The 25,455-nt window shown below is 37.5% G+C and overlaps 1 protein-coding gene and 1 pseudogene across 1 annotated transcript; one reads left to right on the top strand and one right to left on the bottom strand.

The window, feature by feature from the left end:
* Positions 1-237: 237 nt before the first annotated feature.
* Positions 238-1,506, bottom strand: LOC148695045 (uncharacterized; annotated as a pseudogene).
* Positions 1,507-20,681: 19,175 nt separating this feature from the next.
* Positions 20,682-22,588, top strand: LOC137717099 (uncharacterized). Its single transcript, XM_068456409.2, has 3 exons — positions 20,682-21,443; positions 21,899-22,020; positions 22,239-22,588. The coding sequence occupies exons 1-3, from the start codon at positions 21,030-21,032 to the stop codon at positions 22,390-22,392; spliced, it is 690 nt and encodes a 229-aa protein (XP_068312510.2). The 5' UTR covers positions 20,682-21,029; the 3' UTR covers positions 22,393-22,588.
* Positions 22,589-25,455: the final 2,867 nt, after the last annotated feature.

Below are 25,455 nucleotides of genomic sequence, written 5' to 3' on the forward strand. Positions count from 1 at the left end.
AAATAAACAACTCCCATTTCTTGTGCCTCTTATATAAACTTTGCCATGGTTAACAATGTAGTTGACGCTTTGCTTTGAGAGAGCTTTGTAACCTATTCTATAGTAGGCAAAAGGGTGGTTTTGATATCATTAAACATAAAGGTTATAGGTGTTTTTCCATCTGTTATGCATCACGCATCTATCAAATTCCTAAGGTCTTCCCAAAAGAATATGGCAAACATCCATTGGCACAACATCTCACTGCATTTTATCTTTATAGTTGGTGCCAATAGAGAAAGGTACAAAAGCTCGCTTTGAAACTGTTACCTCATTCACCTTTTCCAACCAAGAAATATTATATGGTCAAGGATGTTGATGCGTTTCGAGGTGCAACTTGTTCATTACTTCTTCAGAAATAACAATTTCCCAGCTTCCAGAATCAATCACCAACCTACAAACCTTCCCATCGATGGTACATATCGACTGAAATATGTTATGTCGGAGCCATAAATCATCATCTTCAGTTCCCCAAGGTGTGAAACATGTTATTCGCACCACAAGTAACGGGCCATCATCCCCAGTCACAAACTCCTCAATGGAAGCATCACCTTGAACATATTCATCATAAACTGGAGCTTGTTCTAAATCGTGATATTTTGTGAATCGAGCACTTTCACCCTCTGTAAAACAATCATTTGCTAGTTTTTCCTCCCTTTGTGCAAACAGCCATTTGATGCCTATATTCCCTACAATTAAAACAAGGATTACCATCGCATTCAGGACCCATAGTCGGCGCTCTACCTGGAGTTGTATTTGAGTTTGTCCTTGTGTTGTGAACTTGTGGAGCTCGTAAACGACTAAGGGCTGAATTGCTCACACCTCCTTGATTATTAGAACCACTTGTAGACCACGTGCCGCCATTATTTGCCTTTTGACTCATTTGTTTTTCTATCTACAAGACCCCTTGATGTGCTTCAGCCACAGAAAAAGGATCAAATAAATTCAAAGTATCTTGAAATTGAATGTGGAGGCCCCCAATATACTGTGACACCATCTGGTCCTCTGTCTTAACAATATGACTTCGAGTTATTAGTTGATAGAACTCAGTGGTATATTCAGTCACCGTTCGACTTCCTTGCCTTAAGCGTTGGATCTGTTGGTAAACTAGCTTTGAGTAATTGGGTGGCAGGAAAGTTGTGCGCATATGCTTCTTCATTTTCTCTCAAGTTTCAATCTTTTTCTTTCTTTGTCGTGATCTAGTCATTTTTAATTGTTGCCACCAATTTGAAGCACAACCACGCAATCTGATTGCTACAAGGGATACCTCTTACTCTCATGGACATCCTTGAACTCTATAACCTCCTCCACAGAATTAAACCAATCTAGGAACTCTTCAGGCTGAATGCTTTTGTGGAATTCAGGAATGTCAATTCTCAATTCCAACTCCCAACGCCTAGTATCAAAACCCTCAATTGGTCTTAAGACTTTCCCTCTCACCTTCTTCACCGAAAAGATTTGTGTTCTCATCATAGTCTTCTTCTTCGTCCCGTTGTCGAGCAAGCAAAGTCTCCATTTGTTACGTAAGTCGCTCAACCTGTTGTGCTAATTTCCCAATATCTTATCTCTCGTACACATCATCATGGTTAGTTCCCCATCCCAGACCCCTTCCACCACGTCCCCTTTTTGGTAGCATGATGGAACCTGCCTCCAATGCTAACTGATGCAGCGGATAATATAGGGGAAAATGAAACAAGCTCTAAAATACAGTAACCCTTAAGTCTTGTTGATTCTCAAGAAAAGAATAGCCAAGAACAAAGGAAATCTATGCCTTGTTGATTCCTATGGAATGCCCAAGTTGATAGAAGGGAAGAGAATAAAACTCTTACTTTTCTTTCACATTCAAAAAAACTGCCTAGCCATCTAGGCTTACAAGTAAATATAAGATGAAAAGGCGGAACGCCAATAGCCAAACCCATAATTAATTTTAATACAATGCATCAATATTTATTTAGATATAAATGCATAGATGAATGCATTTTATCCCAATGTAGTCGCATCATACACTCTACTTTTAGGTGGTTTAACTATACTTTCCCACCCCTTTTGACATCCCCAATAATAATGTGTCGGGCACAAGTGACAAGGTCCATGACCAAGTGAACAATAGGATTAAGGCCTGACTTGTTCCTTGTTGTGTAAAGTTGTATTGTCCTTTTTTGTTATATAAGTGATAGTATGATATAGACTGGCATTCGCATCATGTTTTTCATGTTCATATCATTTTCGTAACATATTCAATACTTTAACAGATTGTGTCGTGTAACACTCGTTAAAGTAAACGGATAATTTGACCCGATCCAAAATCGACCAGTTAATATTATCAAATAATATGACCTGATCTTATACTCATTGAGAAAATATTTTTAAATCAATAAATAATGAAAATGAAAAATATAATTTGAACCCAAAAAAATGGAAAACATAATACTAAATTAGTATATATGCATATCACACTGGAACATAAATATTACTCTAAAACATAAAAAATAAAAATAAAATAAAATCATTTGTCTTTTAAGTATTACGTACTCCAAAATAAAAGCCTAATAAAAACACATTAGTACATTACTACAAAATACCAAATGTTTAAGGATATGCAAAATAAAAGGAGTTGCTTTTCAATATTGATGATGCAATCACGAGCGTTTATATATGTTTTCACATTTTTCAGACTTGTACATTAATGATTATGTATTTTATTTATGTTGAACTCTCTTAAAAATACTATTCATGAGAGTTTGTATGGTTCTAAAAATTCAAACGGCGATGTACCCATCCTCAAAGCATAAAGGATGCGATCACAAGCGTTTGCCTATTTTTTTCACATTTTTCGCACTTGTAAATAATTTTTATAATTTTTATAATTTTTATTGTGTTTGGAATTTTTTAAATTACTTAATATTTTTATTTTTAATGTATTCTATAAATTTTTAATTTCACTCTTTGCCTATAATGTGACGACCCGTCCCGAATTATTATATATTTTCTCCTCAATAGCGTGGAAATGATGATGTTGCCCTTGAAATGTTGTAATACAATTATGTAATCTGGCCAAAGGAATTGACCAACCGCCATATCTCCCACAAATTTGGACCCAATTAGAATTTGGGTTTGTTTTAGATTGATTTTCTTTTGCCCTAAACTTCATGGCCCAATCAGGGCCTTGGTTCTTTTATTTTGGCCTATCCTGTGGCTCACACACATACACACACGTGCAACCATCTGCTTCTCCCTTTTTCTCAAACTCTCTCTCTCCGTACACTCAAAATCACAGCTCTCAAATTCTTCCAAAACCTCACAGATCGTCTCTAACTTAGTCACCATCATCTTCCTCTTGACTCCACAAGCCTATCCATACTTGTAGTTGAAAGAGCCATTGACGGGAACACGGGATACCCGAGCTTTGGTGAGGAGTGAAATTAGCTCCAGCATGATCAAGGGTGTTTCACTTAGTTTCAAGGTTTAGTAAGGTAATTACTCAACATATCTAACCTGTTAGCCTAATTTTGGTTAAGTTTGGATGTCGAAATAAGCTTGGTAATGGGTTTACAGGAGTAGCCGGTTTTTCAAGGATTTTTCTGGTCATTTTCCGTCGAATTTATGACCCCCAAATAGGTAAGAATGTACTCGTCTCGTTCAGGGCTTCAATTTGATATAAAATTCGTGAAATTTAGTGTTGAAACGACAGAGATATTGAGATTTAAAGGTTTTTCCAGAAATCGGCAAGTGCAGTGATGTGAAATATTCTAACACTCAAATTAAAACCCTATGATTGTAGTATATGAAAGTAGGGATTGTTTTTGACCGGGGATTAGAAGGGATGCTAATCTACTCAATTTAAACTCTAAATCACTAAACTAGACTCTTATGACTCAAATTAAGCTAAATAGACTCAAAACACACAAATTAAGTTAAATTGACTCAAAACAGGACCTAAGGAGTAATTTGGACGAATTCCAACTTATGTTGACTCAAAACACTAAAAGAAACAAAACATATTCTAACTAATTTGACACAACAAAGTAAAAGGGATTGAGTTTTTGACGAATTTAAAGTAAAAACAAGTAAATTAAAAACTCTAAACTAAGTTGCACGAAATTGGGGTGAATGGATGGGTGATAAGCTAGTTAAAGGGTCCTTCTCCACACATGACACACTTGCATACAAATCGATTTCCAGTTGCTTTTCCAATAAACCATGAATCTCAACACCCCAGATTAACCGTGAATAGCACTAATTAACCCTCAGATTTTCCTTTAGTCATTGAATTGGATGGAATACGCATCGGCAACCAAATTATTCTTCAATAGTTCCCTACATGAACAGCATAATAGAGATACAATCAAATATCATTAAGCTTTGTGAAAATCATAAGCATTGACAAGGCATTCGTAATTATGAAAAGCATGATACTCTTGCCAGGAATTTACTTAACACGATTGTGACTAGCAACCTCCACTACTTATGAATATAAGTTCATAACGATTAGGTGAAACTCCCTTATATTCTAGCATCAAATTCATGCATGCAAACTAAGCGGGCCCTTTTAATCAACACACAAGAATAAGTTCTTAATCAAACAATTAAGTAAATTATATTCACGATTTATGAAATCACAATTGAAAGTAATCAATTCATATTGCAAATATAATCATGGTTTCAAAGTCTCCTCTAGCTAAAACAAGTTTAGCTCCTCATGTTCGCAAAACAAAGATAATTAAACTTAAACATTGAAAACAAAGATAGAATACACCTAGAAACACTCCAGGTGGCTTTTCCTTCCTTCCTTACTACGGCACAATGGGGATTTTTTGAATTTAGGCTATTGAGGTGTGGTGGATGGTGTGGTGTGAAATTATGGTAGAGGGTGGTGTTTATGAGTACTGCAGCATCATGTATTTATAGGGTGAAGGGAAGGCACGAAATTGGGCTAAAAATGAGAGGAATTAAGACTCCAAATCACCAAAGAACAAGGACACTTTCAATCAGATTCCAGGGAGGACAAGGAATGGTCCTTGTGGCAGATTCTAGAACTTCTAGAAGGGTTACATGTGGCATAAACTTAGGGCACGAAAATAGGGCTTCTAGAACCTGATATTTAGGTGATTAAATATGAAAAAGAGTCCTCTTTGTAGCTAGAATTAAGGTAGGAAAAGATTAGGATAGGATAAGATAAAATAAGGTTGGATAAGGTTTGGATAAGATAAGGTTTGTTTGGATAATGTTCCTTCTTTGTAGCTGATTCCTTATCTTTAATGCTTCCAAATTTGTTTCTCTAGATATTAAGCACATTCCTAGCCTCTCTTGATCTTCAAACTCATCCATCCACCTTGCTCCATATGCAAGCTATCCATTCCATGCCCAAAACTACTCCAAATAGCTCCAAATAGCTCTAAAATGCACTTTCTTGCCAACTTTGCCATTATGACCTACAAACACACGAAAATAGCTTAAACACTATAATAAATGAAACTAACTATGTAAATGCAAGAAAACAAGCTAACTAAGTCGCATAAATATGCTTCTATCATGCAGCAGCGGCCGGCGATGGATACTAGAGAAGACAGAGCGTATTCTGTCAACTTTGACGGAATATTCTTAACGGCGTCATGTATATTTAACGGAATATTCTATTTTTTAACATAATATTCCCTAACGGTGTTAGGGTTACCGTCAGCGTGCCAAGCACGTGCCTGCGTATGGCCGGTGCGTGTGGCTGTGCCTTGACTGGCACGTGAGGTCGCGTGGGACATCAGAAAATTATTCTAAAAATATAGGGATGCTCGTGGTGTTGAGTAGGCCACGATGGTATATTCCAACACCCCAATTGAGCAATGTATGAGAAGTTATTTCATAGTGATGGCTATGTGCTTTAAAATAACATTAAAATGGTTGTTTCACATATAAGTGTGACATTTCCAGAGGACGAGCACAGCCAGGCGAGACTTGGGGGTTACAACCCAGCTACATACCAATGAGTGGGCTTTTTGGTTTTATATATATACATATATATGTCTTATGTTTCCCAAAAACTGTTTAAATGGTTTTTACGTTTTAAATACCATGTCGTATGCATTACATATCAGTATGTGCTATAATATAGCTGTGCATATTATTGCTCGACGCCATGGACACTTAGGTAAGCTTCAGGTGAGTATATAGTGATGGTTGAGATGGCAATGTGTATGATTATGATGAGTTGCTTTTAGTGATTTATATCCTACACCCCAGTGTTAGTACTCTGCCTGAGGCTATGGTCTAGCCTTCACGTAATCGTTCACCTCCCACACCACACGCTCACCTTGGATCCAAGGTAGGTGCCAGCCTATCATACAGACCACATTATGTTTATGTTTATCCGTATTTTCATATCACGTTCACTTCCGCACAGCACACATGGCTACGTCATCCTTTCGTGACGGCCATCATGGCTCGATTGGGGTTGGGGTGTGTCGTATAGTATACTATAAAGCTAAATAAATAAACAAATAAAATTTAAATTTTTTAAATTTATGTAGAATAATAATACAATAATATATATTTGATATACAATTCATAGATATACACTGTGATTACTGTATTTTATAGTAAGTTTTTTTATTAGTTTAAAAAAAATTAAAATCATCAAAATAACATTTTCCTTAACATGGCGAAATGGATTACTCACATGTTACCCTCGTGTAAACCTGTTAAGGACCCGTTATTAACGGATTCTTATCGTGTGACCTATAACGACCCAATTAGTTATCGTGTTGTGTTAACAGATAGTGTAAGAAATTGTTAGGTCTAGTAAGAGAGAAGAATCAAAGCTAAGACTTTTAAATGTATAGATAAATGTTTATAATTAATTGAGTTACAAGATGAGATGCATGTGGAATATCAATGCTCGGACTTTTTAGAGGAGGTAATTCGTATGAAAAACTAGGGCTTCGTGGTGCCATAAGCGAGGAAGAGGAATTTGGAAAACAAAGTCTAGAATGCATGCTGCAAGAAGGGATAAGAACACAAGATTTTTCCACTCGAAAACGGTAATGCGACCGAGACAAAATAAGATTAGAGGACTAGAAAATTCTAATGGCGAATGGACGGAGGACCAAGCTTTGGTTAAACAGACAGCAGTGGGGGTACTTTGGACAGCTCCTTCGATCAATGGAAGAAATTTTGAGATGTGTGGAACTTCGAGTGACAACGGAGGACAAAGCTCCGCGCCTAACGGGTTTACGGGCAGTTATTATCAAAATTACTGGGATGTGGTGGCAGGGGAAGTAGTGAGAGTTGGCAAACAAAATTTCTCCTCTGGAAGATTTTTAATCGCATCAAACCCTACTGCGATGGAGATAATATTTAAAAAGACCTTATCACATTTCTTTTATAACAAAAGTAGGAACTACTTGTATGGCGGGCCATACCGTGGTACAGTGTAGTCTATCAAAACGGAGAGTAACTGATATAAAACAAGTTTATCGCAAAATGACTTTCTGATCTAGTAATACAGTACTAAGCGATGAAAAATGGCATACCCTGACCTGAGTCAAGGCATGCTGGCCGTCACGTAAGGGTGACGTAGCCTAGTGCGCAACAGAAGTGATAGTAACAAGAATATGTGAATAAATAATTAAATAAAACAAACCTAAAATTATTTAAACTAGAGATAATATATATAAGTGTGTGGAAGTGACCAAAAACCAAATACAAGTATTCAGAGCATAGGCAATCCAACAGTGCAATCAAACTGAACAAGTACTAATTATACAAACAGGGAGAAGATCCCTACATTTATTTATGGAAACGTCAAAACCGCCAGATAGTCCTTGTGAGCCATAGATACGAACAACTACCTAGGACCTGGAGGGGCACAAAACAAAAGGGTGAGTGGGGAAAAACAAAGCTTTTGAAAACATAGTTATCTTTCTGAACATAATAACCCCTCACTATAAAACCTGTATAGTTCCCAGAAAACAATACTACGTATGTATGTAAAAACAATGCACAAGGGTAGTGAAAACCAAAATATGCCATGTTATAACGTTTCAGAACTAAAACATGTAAGCCATGTGTAGAATCAATATAAAATAACATGTTAGTCAGAGTCACTTAACGTGACCTATACGACTGGACCTATAGCTGAACTTAGGCTAACACGTGAGTCGAAGTCACCTAATGTGACCTGTACGACAAGGTTAGGTGTAAATATGTACGCATAAGTGCTACGATCACGTGAAGGCTGTGCAATAAATTGCGGGTCACCTACGAGTCCGAACCACCTATTGTGGGCTATATGACAGGCTAGCACCAGACTTGGATCCAATGTGAGCGTGTGGTGCAGGAGATGAAAAATCACGCGAAGGACTATGCCCTGGCCCAGGGCTGGAGCACTAACACCGGGGTGCAACAATGATGAGCTCTAAAGGCATTTATGCATACCAATGTAAGGCAACCAACTCAACCATATACTAACTCACTTGGACCTGGGCCTCCACAACATCATTCAATGTAATTGAATTCATAACAATGCAATGTGTATAAATATCATGCATACTTGACATGGCTTTCAAGGCATAATTCATTTTAAAACGTTTTCTGGAAACTATAAAGCATATATGTGTGTGTGTGTGTGTGTGTGTGTGTGTGTGTATAGAAAACAAATGCCCACTCACTGATAAGTAGCAGGATCGTAGCCCCCTAATCTGGCTTGTCCACGCTCGTCCTCGGGGTACGTCTCACCTATATGCGATACAACTATTTTTACATTAATTAATTAGCACATATACAAAATCTAGGATTAACTTCTCATAGCTTGCTCAAATGAAAGGTTTGAATATACGAATGTGATTTACTCGACGATACGAACCCACATAAATTTTCAGAAAGATTTTTGAACACCGGACGTGCCCTCATGCGCCGGCCACGTACAGGTACATGCACATCACATTAACAGAAACCCTAACGATGTTAGGAATATTCCGTGAAAATAGGCAAAATATTCCGTTAAATGGTAACGGCGCTACCTAACGCCGTTAGAATATTCCGTTAAAGTTAACGGAATATACCATCTTCTTCTCCGGTCACTCGCCAGTCTCCGCCGTCCACTGTCTACACACGTCAGTTTCTGGAAAAATTTCAAAAGCTTATATCTACTTCAATTCTTAACCAAATTACATGAAATTTATATGGATTTGAAGGTCTTGAAGAGTAGAACACGTTCGTACCTACCAAAATCCAATGAAAAACAATCGGAAAATTCCTTGGAAAATCCGGCCAACTCTGCACCCTCTTGAACTTGCCTATTTCGACATTCACTCCACTCCAAAACTACTCCAAAGTGTTAGGGAAGCTGAGTGGATAACTTTCCAAGTCCTAAAACTCCTTAACCTCGCCAGGATCACGTCAGAGTAAACTTGGCTCCTCGCCTGAGCTTCTAGTTTTCAAGTTCTTGATGTCCGTTCGATGATCAAATGGTATCACTAGGATCGTGAGGCCATGGGGAACACGATAATGTAAAGCTCACATTCGATCTGTGAGGTTTTGATGGGTTTGGGTATGGGTGTGTCACGGTGCAAAGGAAAAAGAAGGGAGAAGAGTCGTGAAGGAGAGAGAATGAGAGTGTATGTGTGTGTGCGTACATGATTGGGCAGAAAAACAATAGGGCCACATATCTAATTGGGTTCAAGAACATGGGAACTAAAATAATTGGGTAAGGGATGCACATAAGGGTCAACAAGGAAAAATACAATGCTATTTACCCATTTACGTATTCAAATAATCGTAACTTTTTCATTACGACTCCGATTCAGGCCTAACTTGCGTCAACGCATTTGTGACGTCTAGTACGATTTAATTATGATGGCAGAAATAATAATTTAAAAATGCTTATGTACATCCATGTCACTAAGCCAACAAGGGTATATTCGTCACTTTACACACTCTGGAAGAAAATTATATAATAAATTGGGACGGGTCGTCACAAAAAACATGACATTATTTTATTAAATCGGTGTCATAGTAATTATAAACTTATTCTATGTCAATTATTCTTCTAAATAATGACGTCTCCTAAAACATTACACATTTTCATAAACACCACTCTCTTATATCTTCCAATAATTTAAATTTAAATTTTTCAATATTTTTCAAACGGCCACATCTTTAAATAAAGAATAAGAAATCCGGAAGTTTATTCATTTAGCGACAAGTGGCACTCAAAATATGTCCGAAAAACTTATTTTAATATAGTAGTTTAATTCAATTAACCAATAAAATTAAAGAACAAACTTAAAATAATAAATTATTGAGGGGGCTAAAACTAACCCCATTTGGTTGTAGGGTTATAATCTGGACAGGGGCTAAACGTTGCCCCCTTGATTGGAGATGGCCTTAAATATGTCCAGTGGACTAGTACTAGTCTCCTGTACTCATTAAAATAGAAGTACATTTTTGTTCACTACCCTCAAGTGGTGATAATGTTCACCACCCTATTTATAACCGTTAGATGAGTTTAAGTTTTAAGATTTGTACCTATTCACTACACAAATCTCAAAATTTAAACTCATCTAACGGCAATAAATATGGTGATGAGCATACACCATAATTTATAGTGATAAGCAAAAATGCTCCCTTAAAATGAATGGGGATCATTTTCGGATCCTCTTTGTGAGGATCCCAGAGATTCTCTAATCATGTTAATTCATCGTATATCGTGCGGTCAAAAATCTATTTAAATTTTATATTTAAAATTGAATACAAATAGTACCTGATGAAAACTGACCACATAATTTACGACGAATAAACACAATTAAAAGATTCCCTGAATTCTCACAAAGAGGATCCGGACAAGATCCTCATTCCCTTAAAATAGTTACCATGCCACACCCACGTGTATATTTCATTTCATCTCTCTCATTTGTAATAAGTACGTAAGCTTAATATATATATATATATATATATATATATATATATATATATATATATATATATATATATATATATATATATGTAGGCTGTTTAGGCATTATCCAGGAACGCCGAAACCCTACGAAAGATCACATAAAAAGCAAACACAAGAAAATGGTGCTGAAAACACAATTCAAGGGCCTGGACAAGTCTATTCTAAACTTGGACCAGTAGTGTATACCATATGCAACCTCTGCATGACATAATATGTACGATAGATCTGTTGTTAGTTTCCTTAACAAATATAGTTAGTTCCTTAACCCTACCCATTTAATGAAGCTGAGAGATACTGTTGACCCTAAAAATTACAAAGCCTACGTGGCGCGCAGGCCGAGTAACTAATAAGCTAGTTACATCATTCGATTGAATGAGCAAGCCGAGCTCGGCCGAGGAGTAAAACTTGTTGATGTTACGTTGAGTGCGTTGCTGACTTCTTTATCCTGCGACTACGGCTTAGGAATGAACAAATCTCGGCTTTCTGGTTCTTGAGCCTGAAGACAAGGATGCTAATTCTGCGAAGTTCACGAATCCTCGGCGTCAGATTCGGTCACGGTGATTATATTCGTGAGAGTATTGTTGGAAATGTGCCCTAAAACCAATCATATGATGATACTTTATGGACATTTCACATGTTAAACTAATCTAGTTTAATGTAAAGGGCAAAGATTATTGTTTGAGCCGTCTCATATAAATGTTATATGCTTAAACGATAAGTCCAAGGAATATGTGATTGGAAGAATGCGATCTAAAGAAGTTAGATTCATGAGACCATTCTTTCGTTGACACATCCTAAACGTTCCTGATCATAGGATTGTCAATTGGGCATTGACAGTCCGTTAAGATCAGTACGTGCTATGTCTTCTCTCAGGGAGAGTGACTAGTCTCGAGTCATTGGTGTGTGTGACATCAAGACAAGTACGTAGGTGCTCAATAGAGAATGAGTTCACTGAACACGATCAACGAAGAGTTCTCATATTCATGTCACATGGGAACTCATGGTTGGGATAATGCAAATTAGTCTTTTGACCTGAGGCATCACAGTTGTCTTGTGGTTAGGTCCTTAATCTTCGATTATGTCAAAGTCACTCCATCAGGAGGGTGTCCACGGCATCGTTGGGGTTAAGCCACTTAGCCATGGAGACAAGTGAATGCGCAACAAGGGATCTCTAACCTTCAAACTGTTTGAGGGAGAATACTCTATGATATGATTTAGAATCTCTGGCCAGAGTATGAATGAGATTTAGGAATGTGTTCCAAATCACATTCAAAGTAATCATATAAGCACAAGACTCACATTGGATAGTAAACATGAATAAACTATCAAACCAAACAATGTGGTCAAGAGTATTGTATTAGAGAAAGACCGTATTGCATTTGTAATCCTAAAACTGAATAGGTTCTCCACCTCTTCTGATTAGCTTGGGTAACCATGACATGCTGCTAGGCGTCAACCATGGTTTGTGGAAGCCCTAAAAGTGTATTATCATTAACGGGAGAATTGAAAGTAAGTTTCAATTCACAATCGATTTGAAAGAGTTTGAATCGCCCACTGCCTCGCTAAAAGGAACCTAATGGATCGTACACCGTGTAAGGTAGAGATTGAAGATTCAACGGAGATGAGTAAGAATAATTAAATGGTTTAATTATTTATGGCAAGGATTAATTAATATGATTATTAATCAAACGAATAAGTTCGTTAAAAGACCACGGGATAGTTTTGGACCTTAAGGCCCAATGGGCTTCGAACGTCAAGTCCATTGACTTAAGTTGTGTGACAACTTAATGAATAATGATTCACAAAGGCCTAAATAGCCCAATAAATCCCATGTTAAAGAAGGAGTGGTTTTGGACTTATTTACAAGTTTGCCACTCAAATGAATTAAGGAATAAGTATGACTTAATAGCCAAAATTCACAAAAGGTAATTTTTGGGGAAAGGATGAGAATACAAGCTCTCCTTTCTCTCTAAAATTTCAGCCACCTTGGAGGGATCATCTAGCAATCAAACTCCTCCAAGGTCACTCATTTCTTCTACAATATGCCTTGGTGTGGAGACTTAGAGGTTTTCAATTTTGGGAACTTGGAGAAACCTTTTCATCCATCCAAATCCATGGATCTAAGATGCAAGGAATGAAGGCCCTCTCTTTGGGTGATTAGCCTTTGCTTATGCAAAGAGGAATCTACAAAGGTATTGATTTCTCAACTCACTTTGTTTTGAATTGAGTCTTGGTTCACCTATCTACTAGGCTTTGAAGTTCATGGGTTAAGTTTTGTTTTTGAGTGCATATAAACATGATTCCGCCTTTTAATTGTTAATTGCATGTTGTTGATGTTACTCAAATGAACTTGGTTTTCACAAATTTTCCTTCAAGTATAAGCACGTCGAATCAACACCAGACTATATGGACAAAAGTATTCAAAGGTGATGTATGTCTTGATGGTGAATGTGGTTCGGCCGTCAGAATGCCGAACTTTGAAACTCACTTGTGAGTATCCAATCATAAAATCACTCGGCGTTCAATGCGCTGAATGTCGTAACTCGTAACACCTTACTTCGCCGAGAAGGCTAATAAAATGACCAATGTCAATAAAGATTTAGAAACCCTTCTCGACTGAGACTTGGATAGGTAACCAGTCGGCCTCGACGCAGTGCTGTTTATCCAAACTGAAGGTGCTCCTCGGTCGGCTGATTCTACAGCAACAGTGCTGTTTATCCAAACTAAAGGTGTTCGCCGGTTACCTTCACAGTGCTGTTTATCCAAACTGAAGATGTGTCAGTGGGAAAAAGAAAATAAAAAATCTCAAGATGTTTGAGAGGTTTTGTGGAGGGCAGTTGTGTGTTGAATTACAGGTCCTTAATGTTGTCTGCGACTCTGGTATTTATAGAGACCGATATGCTCAAGTCGTGGAAACCAATCCCAATTGCACTGTGACTCTAAGTCTTTCTCTGTTGCTAACCCCACACCTTATCACATTAATTAAAACCTGCTTTCATCTTGAGAACCTGACCTTCCATCAAATTCAGCTTTCAAAGATTTATCCTGATGCAATCTTATTTTGACTAGATTATTGGCAACATTCAATGTATATTGTTGTTTTGACCATATAGGAAAACAAAAGAATATTATTTTATTCTTTCCACCTTTATCTTTCGCATGCCCCAAGAGAGACCATGTCCATTTCAACTTATACCTCATTTCAGATAGCACCATGATTACCACTTTTCGATGATAATCATCACCAACTCTTTGCTTGGTCAAGTTCCAACTTCATCCATGCAGAACATGCTAATCCCTTTTAAGTGTCTTTGTGCTGATCACTCCACGCAAACATGAATTGCATGTAAAGTTCCTCACCCACACGCATGGAAGAAAATTTGTAAGGCCTTGGAATACAAATCAAACCAGCTAGATTTTAAGATCAAATCAAGTCAGAATAATTTAACATATTATTAAGGGATATTATCATGACTAAAAAAATCACAATATTATTCCCTAATAATAACCAAAAATTATCCTGATGAAGTCATCTAATAGTTAGAACTTCACTCACTCAACGGCATCGATCGCTCGGGCTGATTGTGTAATTTTGGGCCCAAACATTACCCCTCAGTTTCCTTGAGCTTTGGCTCGTAAACCGAATGGTTAAGGAAATTAATGCAGTCAACCAACGCCCCATATTGCCAAAAATGAAGTGATTCGGTAAAGTAAAGAACTCTCATGCGCACTTAACGACCATTAGTTTGAAAAAATTAGAACCAGTAATCGTACGTTCCCTGATCGCTGAGTACTTCCGAGTGACACTAAGAAATATATGGTCGAGGAAAAATGAGCATCTTCCGCCGAATAAAATTTCACCCGGCAGCATGTTGTTCTAAATTTGGGCCCTGTTTCCTGTCTCTCAAAAGTTAGTCGCACAACTTGGAAAGTATATCTCGACGAGTTGACCGAGCTCGGCCTAAAAAAAAAAAAAGTTGTCTTTCCAATGGTATTCTGACAACTTGAAAGCAATCATGATTCCTCATTAGTCTGGTACCTTCAACCTCATTGTGGGGTCCCAACCTGGTTCTCCTTAATAACCTGCCATTAATAATGTAGCTTTTTGCTCCTTTTGTCTCAATCAGGTGACTAAATGCCCCCTAATGTGTATGTTGGCCAAATGGAAAAACTGAACTTCCATGGCCATAAACGTATTCTTTGACTGAGTCACCATTATTCTTCATCTCTTCAATATATATTATTTCTCGACTGAGGCTTGGTGGAAGCAGGCCGGAGTCATTTGGAAGTTTCTTCGACCCAGATAAAAAGTTAACCAAGAGTTACCTGGGTGTCTTCTGTGAGGATGCGTCGGTAATGATATAAATTCAATGACCCACCTCTTGGTCTAAATTGCTCCAAGGCCGAAACAACAGTCCTAACAATCTCGACAAAGAAGACTAATTGGTCGAGGTCGAGGTACATGCATAAAACCCACGGTTTGGCCTACTGAATAGGTCCATGACAGTATAGATGATTAGAACCTGCTTGAATTTTAACCGAGCTCAGCCAAATTGATTCGGCCAAATTTGAATTTGGGAACACTCATGCATAAGCTTGAACCGCATGTAGAACTTAATTGAGCAAGCTTCTGCAACCATGCATCCTTGATGATTCTCCCCTACCAAGCCATGCATAACAATATATATTTACCATATGCATTCCAACTATGCATGCTCTACCCCATGAAGGATCCCAAACCTTTGTCAAAACTGGGATGATGTCGGTCGAGTGACCGATTCCACCGATCTTGGCTTATTGGTCGATTACAAACGTCAATTCTTTCTTTTTGTCCCACTCGGCTAATTCCAAAAACCGATGGTGCCTTGCGACATTTTCCTCCGTGAATGCACTAAATTTTAAAACTGAGCATACCCATTTCTCAATCGCCAACTATACCACTTATGCCCCCTTTATTTTCTAAAGCATCGGTTAAGAGGCCGAATGGGTAAGAAAATAATTTATCATATATATATATATATATATATATATATATTTATTTATTTTAGCAAACGAAAATAAAAGTGGCCGAACCATAAAGTGGAGGAGGCCAACTATGTTTTATTCTGAGCTGAGATCTTTTTACATCAAAATTTTCAAATTGATTTCGCTCTAGGCCGAGAAAAGAATTTTCTCCAAATATTTTTGACTCGGTGGAATATTTTTCATTTTTGGCCGCCGAATGTGTTGGACAATTATTATGCCCCCCAGGCATAATAATTTCGCTAGTTTCGGCTTTTAACCCGAACAACTGAGCCGAACGGGATTGCTCCATATCTGCTTTATCACCAATAATCATATCGATTGGCGTGGTTTGTTCAACTGAAACCATGAATTGGTCTTGTTCGTCATTGGAACACTTTTCTAATGAATTATTTTCTGAGTCAATTTTTGGCTCAGAAACTTGAACATTTTCTTCTAGGCCTACCACACTTTCAGCCTCGATCGAAAAAATAGGTGGCCTTTGTTCTTCGGCCAAAGTAACAATTTTCTTAGGCCGATGTCTGATTACGGCCGGAGCGGAAAATTGCCCCCGGGTCTTTTCAACCAACCAGTCCTCAAATGGAATCGATTTGTAGTTGAAAACGTAAGGAAAATATTTTCCATCTAGCCAGGTATTAAATTGAGCCCTGTCTTCATTTACCCATTGCTCTTGCAGGGTAACAGGAGCTTTTATTCTCAACATGTAAGCGAATGACTTTTGAATCTCTATATGACCACGAAGAATTTTTTCCACTTCCAAAGATCTTTTTCGTTCCTCATTGTGTTTTTTCAATTCCTCTAGGCGCTCGTACAATCAGCTACGTTAAACCAGATTGGAATCTTGATATATCATATGAACTTCGTAGTTTTAGCACTGGGTCCCACTGGGCGTGCCAAAATGTTGACCCTAAAAATTACAAAGTCTACGTGGCGCGTAGGCCGAGTAACTAATAAGCTAACTACGTCCTTCGGTTGAATGGGAGGTGTGCCAACTCGTCAGCCGAGGAGTAAAATTTGTTGATGTTGCGTTGAGTGCATTGCTGACTTCTTTATCCTGCGACTACGGCCGAGGAAGGAACAAATCTTGGCCTTCTGGTTCTTGAGCTTGAAGACAAGGCTGCTAGTTCTGCGAAGTTCACGAATCGTCGGCGTCGGATTCGGTCACGGTGATTATATTCGTGAGAGTATAAGCACGTCGAATCGACACCAAACTATATGGACACAAGTATTCAAAGGTGATGTATGTCTTGATGGTGAATGTGGTTTGGCCATCAGAATGCTGAACTCTAAAACTCACTTGTGAGTATCCCATTATAAAATCACTCGGCGTTCAATGCGTCGAATATCGTAACTCGTAACACCTTACTTCGCCGAAAAGGCTAATAAGATGACCCTTGTCAGTAAAGATTCGGAAACCCTTCTCGACCGAGACTTGGATAAGTAACCAGTTGGCCTCGACACAATGTTGTTTATCCAAACTGAAGGTGCTCTTCGGTCGGCTAATTCTACGGTAACAGTGCTGTTTATCCAAACTGAAGGTATTCGTCGGTTGCCTTCACAGTGCTGTATATACAAACTGAAGATGTGTCGGCGGGAAAAAGAAAAAAAAAAATCTCAAGATGTTTGAGAGGTTTTGTGCATGGCAGTTGTGTGTTGAATTGCAGGTCCTTAATGTTGTCTACGACTCTGGTATTTATAGAGACCGGTATGCTCAAGTCGTGGAAACCAATCCCAATTGCACTGTGACTCTGAGTCTTTATCTGTTGCTAACCCCACACCTTATCACATCAATCAAAACCTATTGTCATCTTGAGAACCTGACCTTCCATCAAATTCGGCTTTCAAAGATTTATCCTGATGCAATCTTGTTTTGACTAGATTATTGGCAACATTCAATGTATATTGTTGTTTTGACTATATAGGAAAACAAAAGAATATTATTTTATTCTTTCCACCTCAATCTTTCGCATGCCCCAAGAGAGACCATGTCATTTCAACTTATACCTCATTTCAAACGGCACCATGATTACCACTTTTCGATGATAATCATCACCAACTCTTTGCTTGGTCAAGTTCCAACTTCATCCATGCAGAACATGCTAATCCCTTTTAAGTGTCTTTGTGTTGATCACTCCACGCAAGCACGAATTGCATGTAAAGTCCCTCACCCACACGCATATGCATCGCGCATAGAAGAAAATTTGTAAGGCCTTGGAATACAAATCAAACCAGCTAGATTTTAAGATCAAACCAAGTCAGAATAATTTAACATATTATTAAGGGATATTATCATGACTAAAAAAATCACAATATTATTCCCTAATAATAACCAAAAATTATCCTGATTAAGTTATCTAACGGTTAGAACTTCACTCACTCAACGGCATCGATCGTTCGGGCTGATTGTGTAATTTTGGGCCCAAACAGATACTCTCAAGTAATTAGAGACGTCACATGACAAATATTTATTAGATGATCAATGAACTTTTTAAATACCTGTCAAATTATTCATTGAAACGGAGACATCACTTGGACTATTTATTGGTTGCAATAGAACTTAAAAAAAAACAAAAATAAAAAAAAAAAAAATAAATGTAAGCGAGTGTATGTTTTATTGCACTTCTCTTTTGTCATATCTTTAGAATGAGAATCTTGGATACTTAAATTATATCCGTTTATCGTATATTGTCCGCAGAAACGAAGTCACGTGAGGGCGAGAAGTGGCAGCCGCCACTCCCCTTGGCGGAAAATACAACTGGAGCGCTGGTTCAACCCCTCCCTTTGCAGAAAAACCAACTAGTTCGACCCACTGCTGCTGCGCAGCAGAGCTGTTTTGTTTTTTTGTTTTAAACATCCAGGCTGCCGAAATCTGGGATGGGTTTGGTTCTGATTGTGTGATGCGGTGCTGCGCTGCTGGTTTGGTTCTGGCTTTACGGAATCTGCGTTTTCATTTTTTCTTAAAATACCCAAACCAAACGACGCCGATTGGACTTGGGGTTTGAAAAAAATAAATAAAACAGTGCGTGGGAAAGTGTGGTGCCAATTAGAAATTGAGGTGTGGGATTGTGGGGACCATCTAATGAAATTCAAGCACCCCACGATTTGTATTTTGAAAGAAGATAATCAATTCTTTATTCTGGTCTCATCTAGAAAGAAAACTATAAGAAAATAAATATAAAAAAGTTAACGTAAAATCAAATAGAAATTTACAAGACATCATTTTTATTTAAACCATGAGAAAATATGAAATTTTATATTTCATTTGTAATTTTCTACCCTAAGTGGCAAAGGTTTTCGATGAAAATTGACTATCCTATAAAATATGGGTGAAAGACTTGGGTGTTACAAAAGGAGTCCTCTCAAAATCAACTGTAACTCCTAAGGATATGAATTAATATTGTAACTTGATTCTGATTGTATCTATATAGGATGAGATTCTTACTTGTACACCAAGCATAAACGTTGTACAAATATAAGCTTTTGTGTTATGAATCATTCAGAATATATTTTCTATATTAGGGGTTAGAGTGTCAATTGAAAGTGAAATTTTTTTGGTAAAGAAATTCAGTGGAAGGTAACAATGCATTACAAGATGGTTGCGGTGTCATGCCTAAAGATATATAATTAATGACTAATCATTGTGATTTTTTTACATGGGTACTATACCATGTTTGATCTTCAAGACCTCGGACTTATGGTGACCTCGAATTTTTTACATAGGTACTACCGCGTTTTCATGACATGAAACTTCATTGATAATAATTGAAATTTACTTGTATTGATAGATTATGAACGAAATTAATATTGTCTATTATTTAAAATGATTTGGTTGTCTATATTTTTTTTAACCTTTTACGCTTTTAAATTTCGCCCCTCCTCCCGACAATTCATGTTTTCACCACTGATCGTGCGGTTAGAAATCATTATAAATTTTTTTAATTTAAAATTGAATATAAACAGTACCTAACGAAAACTAGCCGCACAATACATGATGAATGAATGTGATTGGAGGATCGGGCAAGGATCCTCTCTCATCTCTTTAATCATGGTAGAATTGGTTTTTCTTTAGTAAGCACTAAAGTGCCAACGCATATTTAATGGTAGATTTTGATCCAATTGTTTAAACTCGGTGGTCGAGAACTGCTGGATGAAATCCAAATCAAAGAGGTGTCCGACACTGAATGCTTGTAAGTTCTCAAAAATTGTTGCAATGAGATGCAATATATTCTGTTGCAAGTAAGTTTACCGGTTTTAGTTAAAATAATGTAGAATAATGCTGTTATAAAAAGAAAATCTAGAAAAAAGATCATTTCCGGATCCATTCCTTTAAAACTCACGGATCAAATAATTCAGACTATTAAAATTTGATCCAATGGTAAAAAATTATTATAATTTTTAAAATTTTTTATTAATTTCTTTATTTTTTCTGTTGATCAAATTGTAAAAATCTAAATTACTTGATTAGTAGTTTTAGAGGAAGGTATCCGAAAATGATCTCTTTCGAAAGATCTAATCCACTTCATTCATCATAACATACAGATTCCGAAGATCTAATCCACTTTATTCATCATAACATGCAGATCATGATAAGAGAGAAGAAAAATAGGGCAGTAGAATCTGAATAATATCTTTCCGGAGAGATGGTACAAAGATCCTGCCTTCCATCATCAAATATCTAAAAGAAAACAAAACTCTGGTGATTGTTTTACATCTCTGCAGAGTAAAGTCACAACCAACCAGTCATCCCCGTGACACTTTACCTGCACAAACATAAAAAAAATCATGTCTTTGCATCATCAGATTTTAACACCGTTCCCCCCCCCCCCTCTCTCTCTCTCTCTCTCTCTCTCTCTCTCTCTCACTCCTCACCCTCGTTTTCTCTCATTATAATAACCCAGAAACTCTCAACCAACCGCACATACTCTCTCCAAATACTCACATAGTCTCTCTCTCTCTCTCTCTCTCTCTCTCTCCAAACTCTGACTTAGCATTTAAGCACATTTTGGCAAAAGGGTGAGAGAAAATGCCAAAACCAAGCGCATGTTTGAGGGAGTTAAGTGGAAGGGAGGCTTGGAAATCAAAATCAAGGAGGTGGGGTGGAGGTGGGGGTGGTGGTGGAAATAACAAGTCTTTCAGTGGCGGAGTTGGGCGGTCTGAGGGAAAAGGAGGAAGCTTTCAGCATATGGAAGGGCTTCAAAGCATGTATGGCAACAACAATGGTGGTGGCGGCGGTGGATTTGAAACGAAGAAGAGAGTGATGGTGGTGGTGGATGACTCATCACATTCCAAGCATGCCATGATGTGGGCCCTCACTCATGTTGCCAACAGGGGTGATTTGCTCACTCTCCTCCACATCATCCCTTCTTGCCACGACTTTTCCTCCTCACCATGCCTTGCCAACTCCCTTAGCTCCCTCTGCAAGGCTTGCAAGCCTGAGGTACATTCCAGTCGTCTTTCTCGTAGTTTAGATTTTAAATTATATTAGAATATCGCCCGAATAAGAGAAGTAAAAGAGAGCTAGCTTGATGGAAAAGCTAAATTGTTTTCTTAATATTTTGCTTTGTTTGATAGATCCTACTAGAAGAGGCTGAGAGTGTTTTCGTTGTGTTAGATGGATCCCAAGAGCTAGCTAGATGAAAAGGCTAAATTGCTTTCTTAATATTTTGCTTTTTCCAGTGGCAATTTCACTCTCAAAATTATCTTTTTCTTTTTCTTTTCAGTGGGAGAAGGGAACAGTGACGGGCTTTTCAGTTGCTTTTGCCCTTATTTTTCCCAGAAAAAAAAGAGAGGGGACATAATTTCTGTTGTGTCACTGTCACTCAACATTTATTTAGTCATGTGTTTATATTATTAATTATTTGTTTATTATTTTTGGGACAAAATAATATTTAGGTGGAAGTGGAAGCTCTTGTGATACAAGGTCCAAGACTGGCCACAGTTATAAGCCAGGTCAAGAAGCTTGAGGTTTCACTGCTAGTTCTTGGTCAGAAGAAGCCATCTCCCCTCATCAGCTGGTGGGTTCTATTTCACTAATCCCTTCTTGCAAAAACCCGTATTAGTGCAAGGTCTGGTTTGGATCGGTTTTACTCAAAAACTGATTACCGTGTAACGTATCTCGGATTATTATTAGGTTTTATCTAAATCCGCCGAGTGAAACTGAATCAAACCAAATCATTGTCTTGCAGTTTGATTTTTCGGAATTCTGAGAGATTGCTAATTTTGATTTATGCAGCTTATTTGGAAGCAGCAGCAGCAGAGAGTTGTTCGTGGAGCATTGCATAAACAATGCAGAGTGTTTGACAATTGGAGTGAGGAAGCAGAGCAAAGGAGTGAGTGGCTACCTTATCAACACCAGATGTCAGAAGGATTTCTGGCTCTTGGCTTAATAAGAAAGGACTAAGGATTAGTGCCTAATAAGTAATTAAGATTGTAGATTAGCTTTGTAATTATCTCCATCTAACTATTTACTAACTAGATCGTCTTTCTCTCTGTATTAAGTAGGTGAAATTAGGGTAAGAGTTGACGATGGTGTACTGAGACTTTATCAAGTGCAATTGCATTCAATCTCCATTTCTGAGTTAACGGCAATCAAATTAATTATTTAAAAAGCTTTTTATCTTACATTTCAACGAGATCTAAAGTCTATTTATGTTTAGCTAACAACATATTGCTAGAAAAATTTGTGTAGGGTTTGGCTTGTTACTGAATTTTGTTGAATGATACTACAATTCATTTAAACCTCGTCACGTGACAAGTCTTAAATTTAATATTTTACCATTCTTTTATATTTAACATTCTCATAATTATTTTTCTACTAATTAATATGAGTGGTGTGGTCTATATTTAATTGAGGGGTGTGGCATGAAGAGAAAGAGGATGGAGAATAGACTTGAGAAATTGTCTATTAATTTCCAAGTCCTTCTTCTTTTATTTATAGTAATAAGGAAGAAGCCTTTATTTATAGTAAAAAGGAAGAAGGAAACTTGCTCTCTAAGTAATACAAAATCTATTAGAAAAGATCTTCTAGATCCTAAAGAATTCCTAATTTATCTCTACTTAGTATTTACACAATCACAATATGTATTAGAACACAAGGTAAAGTACAAAAAACTATCTTAACTATTAGTGACACGACACTTTTATATCTTATCTTTTAAAATTAACAATGGCATACCTCATCTTACGAATTTGTGCCAATGTTATACCTTCCGTTAGTTTGGCGTTAATTTCTCAGTTAAATGCTGACGTGGCTTAATTCAGGATCCACTTTTTATTAAAAACAAATAATAATAAAATATTATTAAAAACTAAAAAAAAATTATTTAATATTTTTTAAATATTAAAACAAAAGTAGATGGCGCATCAGATCTTCAAGCAAATGTAGAAGCAATTGATGAAGTCGTCTCGCCTAGTCGGAACAAGTAACGAATGCGAGTCTCAAAACAAACGGAAGAATGCATGGGTGGTAAGACTCACAAAATTTCGCTATGACAAAAGCCCATAGTCAAAGAAAAAAAGTGAGAAGTTGTATTAAGTCAAAACTATACGTCATCGGGACGCAAGTAGAACATACACAAGGGTATGACCAACCCAAGATAGGTGTCTCATCAAAACCTAGTCAGGTAGCAAAAACCTAGTGGGAAAAATGCTCCTAAGCATAAGGAAAAAGAATACATTAAGGTCAAGTGAGTATACTTTTGGATACTCCCCCTGAGTTTGACATTACTTCCAAATGAAACTACAAGCATCGCAAGTGAGAAAGTTACGCAAACCAATTCCTCGAACAAGCTTTTGGAAGGTAGACTTCGGCAGTGACATCGTGAAGAGGTCGACAAGTTTGTCTGGGATCAGACTGCTTAACTTCAATCTTCTAACGCTCATGCTGATATAGACACAATATACTTGGTGTTTACTTGTTGGGATGTATCATGATCTGGTCAATACATACGGCATTGTCTTCATGGATCGTTGTTGGGACTTAACGATGTATGAAAATCGTAGGGAGTTCGAATATGCTTAACAAGAGTTCTCGACCATATCTTTCACGTGATGAGATACAATAAGTCTTGGAATGATTCAAAGGTTTCACAACTAAAGGTCTATCTAGTAACCTCCAAGATATTGCGGTGTTCCTTAATGGTAAAGACATAAATATTCAGGAACGTACCTTGTGCGGTCAGATAGATGATTTAATTCAGCTAATCCCACAAGGTAGGCATCATTCTGAAGATCAAAGTGGTGTGATCTATTCTGAGATGCATAGGGATAGATAAGCCCAAATTCGTAGTAACAGAAAAATGTCTTTAACACCAAATTTGATAGTGGCATGTAAACGCAGTGCTGCTTTATGCCAAAAAATTATCAACACATAAAATGTCTGATCTAGTGCACTGAGCTAAGTACAACAAACGCCAATGTACTTAGATATGGTTGCCTCACGTTCCAATATGTAACACCTTCTAGGTCTAGTTCGACTGGTGGACAAGAATACCAACTAGCTCGAAACTTCAGGTCAAGGTAATGTTGAGTTTTCCCAAGATCATTCATCTTAAAATACAACTTTAGGTGCGAGTTAATTTTCTAACTCTAGCAATTTTGGATTTTGTACATGCAAGGGCATATATCCCTAATTGATCAAATATTCAGTTGGACATGTATACCACATCCGTCCGGATAGTTCTGCATCTGCAAAGTGAAAGCCTTTTGAGAACCGAGAGAATGTTCTTGTGGTCTAGAACTATTTGAATCAGTACATGTAAGTCCTTTGAAAACTCCATGTAGGTTTCGTATCAGGATCCCAGAGATACTACAACCATGTTTGTAATTCTGCAATCAATTACATGGTTCATGAAAGAAACCTTACGCCATAAGGCCTCATATTGCACTATTTCATTCATCTCATTTGTCATCAATTAAATCTTCTAGTTGACCAGTCAGTTTTACGTTGACACTAATCAATGGAACACGGTTCATTATTGTCGCTTTTCATTTATGTCGGTAGTTACCATATAAATGAAACATCATTTATGATAATCTCATTCCAATTTCATATCTCATCCAAATTAGTATACTGGATCAAGAACTTCAAGTCTCGGGAGTAATCCGAATTTAATATCATGAGATGGAAAGGATTGAGACAGCGATCGAGGGGCAGATTCGTTTGTGCCACATTCCTCCACTTTTGGAAAAGTGAATCCTTGAACCGAGTGATCTACCATGCTTTTGGCGTAGGACAGATTGATTGGCTAGCAACCAATGTACGAAGGTCGGCCACAATAATGGCGTTCCTACTTTCGAGGATGAAGGTCCGTCATACATTTGGTACATTAATCTTTGCAGGCACATTTGTAGATGGTATATGTGATCTCGTCACTTTTGCTAGATTGGAGGAAGCGCATGGTTATACTCTGACAATCTAGATTAGGATCGAGATGAGACATAATGGGGAC

This window comes from Pyrus communis, chromosome 8, assembly GCF_041283825.1.
Source record: "Pyrus communis isolate YQ-2024b chromosome 8, ASM4128382v1, whole genome shotgun sequence".
Lineage (NCBI taxonomy): Eukaryota > Viridiplantae > Streptophyta > Magnoliopsida > Rosales > Rosaceae > Pyrus > Pyrus communis.

Excerpts from the sequence above, each read along its gene's own strand:
- LOC137717099 (XM_068456409.2), top strand. The coding sequence starts at position 21,030 with ATGCCAAAACCAAGCGCATGTTTGAGGGAGTTAAGTGGAAGGGAGGCT. Across the intron at positions 21,444-21,898 it reads GCAAGGCTTGCAAGCCTGAG|GTGGAAGTGGAAGCTCTTGT; the intron begins GTACATTCCAGT and ends AATAATATTTAG. Across the intron at positions 22,021-22,238 it reads CCATCTCCCCTCATCAGCTG|CTTATTTGGAAGCAGCAGCA; the intron begins GTGGGTTCTATT and ends TGATTTATGCAG.